Consider the following 11,422-nt stretch of genomic DNA (forward strand, 5'->3'; position numbering starts at 1 on the left):
AAATACATCTAACAAATATTTTGAAAGTTTCATAAGGAAGAAATATAAATTAAGCGAAAAGAAAATTATTGCGAGAAATGGATAAATTGAAGAAAGTAGAGAACTGTCATCGTGAAGTATTATTGGGGAAATAACTATCATAAAGGTAGTAGGGTCGTCGATCTGTGGTTCACAGTCCTCCGGAAAGTCGACAGTTCGATGTATGCTCATTCCCCACCTTTTCCTCTTTCTATATCCTATATCGTTCACGACCCCCTTATTAAAACGGCGCACGCGCGATATTCTGGTAAAATTTTACAGGGCCGTATGAACTTAAAGATGTACACTCTATCTGTTACATTTATTGTATGAAAATATTCGTTTATCTACACGATAAGTCCCAATACGTACCATATATTATATAAATTAATATTAGAACGTCAAGTAATTTTCATAATAAATATAATCAATAAATATAACAATAAGGGTAAAGAATGAAAGAATCTTGGGATATCGCCAAAAATATTGTGTTCTATAGACAGTCCTGATTCGACGATGGGATCAGATTTTGCGCATGCGTAAGAACTCCTGAAGGATCCTTAACACAAACTGAGAAGAACAAGCGATCCAAAGTCAGTTGCTGGCTGGGTATCTTTGTTGTGACGAATATAATTCGTCGCTCGTGACTCGTACCTCTCTTGCGGTACTTTTCTCTGTCTGTTTTTTAGTGTTTTCTCAAGACTTGCACATATATCTGCCTTCCTTCTTGTCTAGTGAGTATACTTGATTTACTTGGCAACAAAATCATGATGCTTTATTTAAATCAATTTATTTAAATTATCTTTATTATACATGTATATCATATATTTATTAATAAAAATTATGAATTTAAGCTATAGATATGTAAAAACATATTATTTATTTAATATTTAACGATTATTGGGTGATTGAAGGAAATTCGCATAATAACTGTATATTATACTTTGGTCATTGTATTTAATTGCCTTTCTAAAAATAATTATTTTTTATTTTCTATCTAATTTTTCTTGATATTTATTAAACAAAGTATTATTTAGAATCTTTCAGTTTAATGTTACTTTATTCGATTTATTCGACTAATTCTTTTTTATTCTTCCATAATTCTACTTGAACCTTCGATCTTTATTATTTGTTGTTATTCTGTCACTTTAATCGATTTACAACTTACAATTTACAATTTAAAGATAGCTTTGTCAAGCTGGGTGGATGAAACGCCAGTCATTGTTCTGGCTTTCGTATCGTGTTATTGATTTTGCACTACGGTTTAATTAACTGATTTTTGAGTCTTATACTCTTATATCTTTTTGTATACTTCCTATTCTTGTTGCTAGTAATTTAGCAAGAATTTAGTTTTAAAATATAATATTACATATATTTGTATGAATGTAATTATATCGCCCAATAATATAGCGAGCAGATATAAAAAGATTATCAAAAATTAGTCATTTGTAGTAATTACTTAGTAAGTAGTAATTGAAACAATTTTTACTACAAATTTTCGTTAAATAAATATTTACTACGATAATAAAACAACAAAAAAGAAAAAGGTATAAATAAATTAAATGATGAAAAAAGATCAATTTTCTTTATATATAATTTCTTCACTCATTTTGCGTTTAACGCATACTTAATTACATATCTTTTACTTTACAATATCTAATCAAGGTAACGATATTGAAGAACTGTCATAGCATAGAATAAAAAGCGTTAGAATTTATGGACAAAAAAGTACAACATACTTCTTTTACGATTAAAGAAAATAGACGATCAATAGAAATTAATAAGGTTCGCTTATGAACAAAAAAAAGTAATTGATAAAGCACGAAACAGTACTGTTAACATTTTCATATAGAAGAAGTTGGCCCCACCCAGACGGAAACACGTACAAATGAGTCACCAAGTTGAGGGTTGAAAATAAAATATGCTTTAGGAGAGGACAAAATTTCAGGATAAAAGTGATATTCTAAGTTGGGAACTGTATTTTAGAGATTATCTTTCCGGGGAGGTCAGGGTTATATGTGTATGCTCGTGTAAAACAATTTCAATCCTGAAACACAAATAGGATGGTTGTACCGTTGTAAGATGCACTGTATCTATATACAATGGCTCACGAGAGTATTTCAGCACTTCTAGAAACGTTTTATGCGTATATTATACAAAATAGTTTAAAATCTCATTGGTACTGTAACGAGATACGACTATCGTAATTACGTTGGTAAAATTTCGAACGGATCTGAAAATGTATATGGAAGTTACAAGATATCTGTTGGAAGCATATACTTCATAAAGTATTAATAAACCACAATATAACTATAGTCAGATCATCTTTAACATTAACTGCATGTTTAAGACCGTTACTAATGTATATTAATTTGTATCTGTATATACTAATTACTCATTAACTGCTTGTTGTAATAAATGTCTTGTACCTAACTTCTATAAACATTTTCGGATTGATTTCAAATTTTAATATTATAATCACGATAATCGCGTTTCGTTATAGTGCTAACGAAATTTCAGAAGGTTTCACATAATGCACATAATATGTTCATAAAGAAATTTTGCGATAAATGTTTGAATACTTCCGAGTGTTATTAACTTATAAACGTTTCTTATTTTCATTCTAAATAATTTAATAGCGTATTAATAGCGTATCCTCTAACATTTATTACCTTTTTATTTATATATTTATTACATACATAGTTTCTATTTAACAGCAGAATCAATCGAAGGGTTTTTGCGACACGTGTTTCTGTATAGCGACCGAATCACTGAAATAAACAATGCAGGCAAACGGTGCTGAAAATGTCGGTCCTGAAAATGCAAGCGAAAAATCAGGATGGACGGTAATTATCAATTACTGAAAACGATATATATTAGTTTTAAAAAATTAATATTATTATATACGTTTATGCTTCATATATTATTTCAGTTTTAAAATGTTTAGAAATTGTTTTAGCTTGCATTTACAAAGAATATTTAATTTAAAACTTGCATGAATTGAAACTTAAAATAATAAACTAAGAGCGATAAAAAGGAGATCTAACGTTCATTTTAATATTTTAATTTAATAATAACTAAATAACATTGAATTATATATATTGCAATTAAATTAAATTAATCCAATTGGATAAGACATTTTAAAAGTTGATTTTTAAAAATATTTATTTAATTTATTGTAGGTTGGATTAATAAACGGAAAGTTTAAGTATCTTACAGCTGAAACTTTTGGATTTAAAATTAACGCAAATGGTTCAAGTTTAAAGAAAAAACAATTGTGGACTCTAGAAGGTAGTGAACAGCAGGTTTTCCTTCGATCCCATTTGGATCGTTACTTAGCTGTGGATCAGTTTGGAAATGTTACTTGTGAAGCAGAAGATCCTAGTGATCCCGGTTGCGCTTTCCAAATACAACTAGCTTCAGATGGTATATAACATTTTTATTTGACATAATAATATAATTTATTTTTGTTATTAATTTTTAGTTTTTGTTAATAATAGGAACAATCTGCAAGAGCAGGTTGCACACACTGGAATAGAATAGCAAAGTATTTGTACTGAAAAAAAGTTCTATATAAAATATTTACGGAATATTAAATAAGTTAAAAAAACTTCTATTATTAATTTTTATATTAAATTATTGATTATAATTTATTAGGAAGTGGAAGATGGGCCCTGAAGAATATTCAAAGAGGATATTTCCTGGGTTCTAGTCAGGATGAACTTAAATGTATGGCCAAAGCCCCCAGTGAAGCAGAGTATTGGCTGGTACATCTTGCTGCTAGACCTCAGGTAAATAATTTTCTTATATGTTACAGAATCAGAAATTAAAAGCTTAGAACTAATATAATTATGTTTATCAATATATAGAGTAATAACGTAACTTGATCATCCTCGATATTTCACTTATTTTTGATAATAGGAGAAGGTGTCAGAAGAAAATATTATGTTTCAAAGAAAAGAAAGAAAATTGTCTCAATTCTTCAAGATTTTAAGATCGTCAATATTTTTTAAATGGAACAACATATTGTTATCATTGTAACGTAATATATAAAGTCAAAATCCAATAACGTATAATACCACATGCCATCGCATGACATGATCGAGCTAGATGACAAAGATTTTCAAATATTCGAAAACAGATGCAAATAGAAAGATTAGTGAATATAAATGTATTTACTAAATGCGCAAATTGATGGTCATTAACATAATATGTTTTTATAGATTCTTAAAAATCTTATAGAGAATGAAGTGATTTTGATATTGCAATAATTTTTTTAGAAATCAAATTTCTTTTTTTTTTTTAAATCAAATTAAAATCATAAATATGTGAAAAGTATCTCTTATAGTTAAGAGAAATGATAATGTTTATTAATATTCTATCATAATATTGTATATTAGATTAAATATATCTATAAAAATTAACTTAATTTTCATCAATACTTAATAAGAGTTTTGCCCTTTTTTATGCATATTATCATAAAAGAGTATATATTACATTATTTTAAAATGTATTTCAAATTAATTTTAATTTATTATATAAATATGTTTTAGGTAAATTTAAAATCTGCTGGAAGAAAACGGTTTGCTCACTTAAGTGCAACGCAAGATGAAATTCATGTAGATGCACCAGTTCCATGGGGTGAAGATACACTTTTTACTTTAGAATTTCGTCCTGCTTCGATAGAAGATGATGGTGAAGAACATTCCAAATTTGAAGGTGGTCACTATGCTCTACATACTTGTAACAATAAATATTTAGCGCGTGATGGAAAACTTTTGGATTCTTGTACCCGGGATTGCCTTTATGCTGCTGAATTCCATGCTGGATTACTTGCACTTAGGTTAGAGCTATTAATACATCTTTTATTATTATAGTTTGATGTTAAAATATTTCCTCACAAATATTACTAAAAGGATTGTTTATATCTTATACTATATTATATTACAACTATTATATAGGTATGACAGAATAATTTAACTATTTATATACACTTTGATTCATAAACAAAATGCATTAATAAAAATAAGATATTTTTTATTCAAATAAATTTTGGTTACCCGTCATCATGTATGTTATATCTTTATAGTTTATGTGACTATTTAGTTGCCTTAAAGATTATAACTAGCATAAAAATGTAAATTATGATTAATTAGAGATTTGTATGGGGCATATTTGGCACCTATTGGAAGTAAGGCTGTTCTAAAATCAAGATCAACAACTGTGACCAGAGATGAATTGTTCTCTTTGGAAGAATCATTACCACAAGCCTCTTTTGTTGCTGCTTTAAATCAACGATATGTATCTGTAAAACAAGGTACTTTCTATTTATATGGCCTAATTGTCTCATTTGATTGGTTTATAATACTCAATTACTAAATTGTATTCCTTAATAGTTATTATTAAATTAAGCAAGTATATATTCTTTTAATTATAGATTTCAATTTATTCGGCTAATATCAATTAACTACAATCACTAATTAATGTCACTCTCAGGAGTTTTTTCATTTGATAATAGTATTCATCGTGATTCCAGGAGTTGATGTGACAGCTAATCAAGATGAAATTTCTGGACATGAAACTTTCCAGTTAGAATTTGATCGTGTAACTAAAAGATGGTACGTACGTACCATGCAAGATCGTTACTGGAGTCTTGAAGCAGGAGGTGGAATTCAGGCATCAGAACACAAGCGTTCTTCCAATGCTTTGTTTGATTTGATTTGGCAATCGGAGGATGGTACAGTAGCCCTACGTGCTAACAACGGCAAATTTTTAGCAACCAAGCGTTCTGGCCATCTTTATGCTAATGCCGATTCTGTAAACGGATTGGATTCAGATGTTAGCAAATATTATTTCTATTTGATGAACAGACCTGTTTTAGTATTACGTTGTGAACAAGGATTTGTAGGGCCCAAAAGTGCAGCTAGTTCAAAATTAGAATGCAACAAAGCTATCTATGAAACTATTAGAGTAGAAAGATGTGAACGTGGAATTGTTAGATTTAAAGGTAACAAACTTATTCATTAATTATCTTAACAATGTATCTGCGTCAATATAGAAAAGTTACAGTTATCATAGTTTTAAATAATGCATAAAAATAATAAAATTTAAAGATTTACTGGAAATTTTCTTTTATTACGAAAAATTAAGAATTTTAATTTTAGAATGTAATAGTATTTCAAACGTCAACTAGACTTTTAAAAAATTAGGCCTTACAAAGTACTTTTTCATGAAAAGTAAATTCTATTTCAGGTCAAAATGGCAAGTACTGGCACGCAGATAGCGAAGGCGTAACCGTAGATTCTGATATACCTTCCGATGGATTCTATCTAGAATTACGAGAACCTTCTCGTATTTGTATTAAACATAGCGATGGAAGATATCTTACTGCAGGAAAGAATGGAGCGTTGCGTCTTGGTGAAACAGATTATGAATCTGCTACAAAGTGGGAATTTTAATCAACTAAACGATCATGTCTATGCTATGTTCTTTTAAAATTTTATTCAATCAATTCACTCTTTATACATTTAAAGAAGTTATATTTAGTAGATATAGATATTCTAATTTTTCATGAAAAGGTTGAAGAAAAAATAAGCAATTTAGGCCAAGGACTTTGTTACAGGGTTAAACAACTTCTATTTTTTATGCTCGTATGTTTTAGTATGAGAAATGAAAAGAATTAAAAAATAACGCAAAGTATAGGTTTAAAAGAACATAGCTAAAATCCATTGCCCTTTTTATAGCTTCGAGTGTAATCTAATCTAATATTTACAAGTACGGGAAGAGCTCCTACCGAGTACTTAATTAGAAGTACATCGTCAAATTAATTTTTTACGATTTTTTTATACTTCTAACTACGAATTTTCCTATTCATAAAATACCGTATAAGACTGATCATTCGCATGTTTACAGAATAATTAGCGGTTATTACATCGTACTTTAATAATTTAAAGAAAAATTTAACATGATTTACTGTCCTTCGATCATAGAGTAATTGAATAATATTTGATCATGTAAATTAAAACTTACTTTCTTTGATTTAATGTATTGTTTGCAATATTATTTATTTTTCAATATTTAATACTTAACTGATCGGTAATTTTATGTAAGAACGTTATTATGTATATATTAAACTTCCTTACTCTTTCAATCACAGTATCTTTAATTGAAACTAATAAAAAAATTTCTTATATCATTTGTTAATGTAACGATAGTTTTGACATTTTACAACTTCTTTTAATTGGTAGCTTCACTGTGTAATCATTGAGAAATACCTTGCTAATAATTTCCTTTTCAAAAGTAAAGTAAACAATATGAAGAACTTGACCGATCATTTAAGTATTTAAAAAAATTCTGCTTTCTAGTCTTCATATTAATATATTCATATCAGTAATAACTAACTAATGTTGAATTCCTATAAAGCGATTCATACACTAGACAGCATATTTCGAAGATTGTCAATAAGTAATATATATAGTGTTTCAGTTGATAAAAGTAATCATTCCATATAATAAACATATTTCCTTTTCATTATTGAACCATACACTACTAACATAAACGCACAAGTATGTCACTAATGTAAACTTGCTATCTAGTGTACAATGTCTTTGAAGAAATCGATGCAATAATCGAATTAATCTGTATAATTTGAGGTCACGCTTTTTCTGTATAAGAAATTCACATTCCGTGAGCTGTGCAATGGTCAAAACATTTTTACAGCTATTTCTACGAAAAAAAGTTAAGTCATAGCCCGCTTAGGAAACATTAAAACCATAAATTTTATATATCGATTAGTATTAGTTCTGTGGGCGTGTAATTTATCGATTAGCTTATAAGTAAGATTTTTCTTTACTTTGTCGAGTTTCAATATGTTTAATATGTATTAATATTATTGATATTCGACAAAAAAAAGAAAAATTATTTTTCGATATGCTTTTTACCTTTTATATAATACCTTTTTTATCTGCTCTCTATTTTTTTATACACAAACAAGGTTGATATTAAGGTCGTTATTTCAGCGATATTACCTGTAATTTACGTTATTTATCGTACTGAGGAAAGCGGGATAAACTAAATGCATTATGTAAGCAATAAATTCTGCTATTAAACATTTGTTTATTAAAATTTTTCAAACATCACCATCTTTCCAGGATTGTAACCTTTCAAACAACTCCAATAATATAGTAATAAAATATTTTGCTCGATTGATTGATTTTTGATTGATTTAAGAAAAATTTATTTGATTTAACAAATCATGTTTTGTTTTTAGTACTCTTGTGCAATATATTTAATAATATAAATATACATTTATTTTAAATAGTAACTTGTACTTTTTAACCATGTATAAATTATATACTAATTTATTTCGCAGCTTAAAATTAATTTTAAAACGTCATATACGTGTGTACATGCAATGTTGGTAATGAACATGTTTCGTTTAAGATTTTCACAAGTAGAAGAAGAATTTATAGTATTTAGTGTTTATTCATCCAATACTTTGTTATATTCATTAAACATTATTTTTATACATGGATAGAAAAGAGGCAACAATGATAATTGCGGCAATCTAAACTCCATATTATCATAAGCAATTCCAACATTTGCTTCTTTGTCCGGAATAAAAGGAATCTTTGAATAACGTTGACTAAAGTGCGTTAGTAAGATGAATTTTGCATTCATAAACTTTCCAGCTTTTATCGCTTCAGAAGTAGTTGAATGCAATTTACTTTTTGCTAATGCTTCAAGACCGTTTTCCATGGTTGCTTCATGAATTAATAAATCACAATTTTCTCCTAATTTTACAAGATTTCGACAAAATAAAGTATCACCGCTGAAATAAAGCATAGGATTCTGTTTATAAAATTGTTGATATATCATATTAATTAATTTTATAACCAGCATTTTACTTATCTTACCTATAAACGATTTTTTTGTTATCTTGAAGAGTGATAGAAATACCATATGCTTCCTTACAATGAGCAACATGAATTGTGTCAATTTTATTAACATTTAATTTATTGTAAAGTGCAGTTTCAGCAAATTTTGTTAACTTATGAAAGTCTAAATAAAAATCACTACTGCGGATAAAAATATATTGCTGTACAACAGATTCAAATTGGCCATTATAATAATCCAACCAAGGGGTCATACACTTTGGTGCTATCAAATACAACATTTCATCTGTGACCTCTTTCCTTTTTAAAAGCAAACCAGTAAGTCCTAAATGGTGATCTGCATGTATGTGTGATATATAAATAGCCTAAAAAAAGAAAGAATTGTATCTTTTGTCAGAAAGTATACATATTAGACAGATAAGTTTCTATTAATTATCATTTTAAAGTATAAATAATATACCTTAATAGTACGTAAAACGTTGAGACTTTCTGAAGTTCCAAAAAACCTAATAATTTGGCCGAGGGTACCTTCTCCACAGTCCAATAAAATGCTACAATCCTTATTAATTCGTAAAAGAATACTGCTTGTATTTCTAACCTTATTTGGTATACTACAACCAGTACCTAACATCACAATTCGTGGATAATCCGAAATAGTATCTAAATTAAGTTCTGCTGATTTTTTGTTAATAATTGTTTTTAATTCTTTTAAAACACTTGTAAAGTCAGAAATTTGTGAAACTTCGTCGATATATGTCTTTGGCTCTTTGTAAATTTCATCATTAAATAAACATTTTGGTACTGGACGTATTTCTAATGTCTGTGCTGATCTTGCACGATGGATATTATTACTTTGAGTCTGAAATAAAAAATTTTCCAAGTATTTAATCATATAAAATTCTTGATATATTATTCTTTAAGCTAAATAAATAAATAACATTATTAATATAACTTACTGCTTTATCTTTTTCAAAACAATCCTTATTTAATACAGGAAATATTTCAGGATGCAACATATTTAATAAATATTGATTTTTATAAACAGCTTCGCTGCCCATACAAGTATTCTCATTGTTTAAAACTATGTGTTCAGTATTTGAGGAAAATTTTTTTAACCAATCTTGATATTGTTGAGTAGTGAAAATGTTTTCAGGAGTAAAATGAAATATGCAAAATACTTCATGTTCTTCTTCTTTTGTTGATTCTGTCTGTTGATATTTTAAGAAAGCAGGATGATTTAGAATGGGATCCAAATATTCTTCCGTCGGACATTCTACAACTAGAAATAGTTTTTAAGAATATATTTAAAATTTTTTAGTAGTAGAAAAAATCATAATTTGACACATTAATTAGATGCAGTTATAACAGATATCTAAAATTATCTTTGCTTTCTAGAAAACACTTTTTAATTATTTATAAATATTACAAATTATTAAAAACTGAAGAAGTAAGTTAATAATTTAATATATGTTAGATAATATTTAAACTGTGTATACACTAGAGATATGGTTATATATTTTCAAAAGTACCTATAAAGGTGGTTTTAGGACTGTCTGGTTCTAATACATCTTTACTTTGAACAACAGTCCCATCTGGTTTAGTAATATCCATTCTATGCTTTAACAAACTTAAAAGTGGTCCAGGTGGTACACCAAAATCTATACATTTATCTATTAATAATCTTCCACGTCGTGGATGGACCTCACAAATATAACATATTAAATGTGGAGTGTTTTTCATTTTCTTTTCTGTTTTAGCGTTTTGTTTGTTCATTTCTTCATCTACAACTCTCTTATGATTTGCATTTATATTATATTCTTTATCTACCAAATCTGTAGAACTTTCTTTAGTATCTTTTAAAAATTTTGTTATAGGTACATATGAAACTCTCATTATATGATCTTCATATTGTTTAGATTCATCGATTAAGGGATAAGTAATTTTTAAAGCTGATAAATGCACAAATGATTTAATTGTTTCTATAAAGTCATCAAATCCTTCTGGGCAATGAATATTTATTTCTGTTACACCATTGGCTTGTGCTGTTAAAAGATAACCTGGAATACCTCCAAGATTTTTCCAAGAAAAATATGTTAAAAATATATTTCCTACTTTGGATAATTTACAATGATGTTCTTGACTTAAGCGTTGAGTACCTTCTCCACAATTAAATATGTAATTATTCTGATCACTTAAAAAATATATACAAGATGGGGATCCAGCTGCCCCACTACCAATTACCTGTTTTAAAATATTAATTTTAAAATCATTATCAACATTACTACGTTTTAATATGGAACTAATTTATTTAACGTTCATTCATTTTATCCATAAGTGTTTTACATACCTTTAACTTTGCATTAAAATGCAGGACGGGTTTTTTTTTCTTCTTTATCTGCATTGCTAATAAATTCAGTACTTGAGAACTGTTATTTGATGATGCACCATGCGAGTTCATATTTCTAGCAATGCATTTGAAAAGACACGGTTTGAATTGTAACATTACGAAA

General features: G+C 27.8%; 2 protein-coding genes and 1 long non-coding RNA gene across 4 annotated transcripts; 1 reads left to right on the plus strand and 2 right to left on the minus strand.

Annotated features, from left to right (window-relative positions):
* Nucleotides 1-570: 570 nt before the first annotated feature.
* On the plus strand, nucleotides 571-8,128 carry LOC132915071 (protein singed). 2 transcript variants are annotated; one of them, XM_060974709.1, is made up of 8 exons: nucleotides 571-752; nucleotides 2,722-2,864; nucleotides 3,201-3,444; nucleotides 3,676-3,809; nucleotides 4,572-4,861; nucleotides 5,175-5,335; nucleotides 5,555-6,025; nucleotides 6,271-8,128. In XM_060974709.1, the coding sequence occupies exons 2-8, from the start codon at nucleotides 2,802-2,804 to the stop codon at nucleotides 6,474-6,476; spliced, it is 1,569 nt and encodes a 522-aa protein (XP_060830692.1). In that variant the 5' UTR covers nucleotides 571-752; nucleotides 2,722-2,801; the 3' UTR covers nucleotides 6,477-8,128. The 2 variants fall into 2 exon arrangements, with proteins under 2 accessions (XP_060830692.1, XP_060830691.1); XM_060974708.1 differs by having other exon boundaries at nucleotides 572-752; nucleotides 2,736-2,864.
* On the minus strand, nucleotides 1,597-2,809 carry LOC132915077 (uncharacterized). The gene is made up of 2 exons (XR_009659775.1): nucleotides 2,691-2,809; nucleotides 1,597-2,065 (listed from the first exon to the last, which is right to left on the minus strand). It is a non-coding gene; the product is annotated as an uncharacterized LOC132915077 (long non-coding RNA).
* Nucleotides 8,129-8,491: 363 nt separating the features above from the next.
* Nucleotides 8,492-11,422, minus strand: LOC132915070 (ribonuclease Z, mitochondrial). Its single transcript, XM_060974707.1, has 6 exons — nucleotides 11,260-11,422; nucleotides 10,442-11,153; nucleotides 9,869-10,191; nucleotides 9,373-9,771; nucleotides 8,934-9,277; nucleotides 8,492-8,848 (listed from the first exon to the last, which is right to left on the minus strand). The coding sequence occupies exons 1-6, from the start codon at nucleotides 11,413-11,415 to the stop codon at nucleotides 8,500-8,502; spliced, it is 2,283 nt and encodes a 760-aa protein (XP_060830690.1). The 5' UTR covers nucleotides 11,416-11,422; the 3' UTR covers nucleotides 8,492-8,499.

This window comes from Bombus pascuorum, chromosome 16 (genome assembly GCF_905332965.1).
Source record: "Bombus pascuorum chromosome 16, iyBomPasc1.1, whole genome shotgun sequence".
Taxonomy (NCBI): domain Eukaryota; kingdom Metazoa; phylum Arthropoda; class Insecta; order Hymenoptera; family Apidae; genus Bombus; species Bombus pascuorum.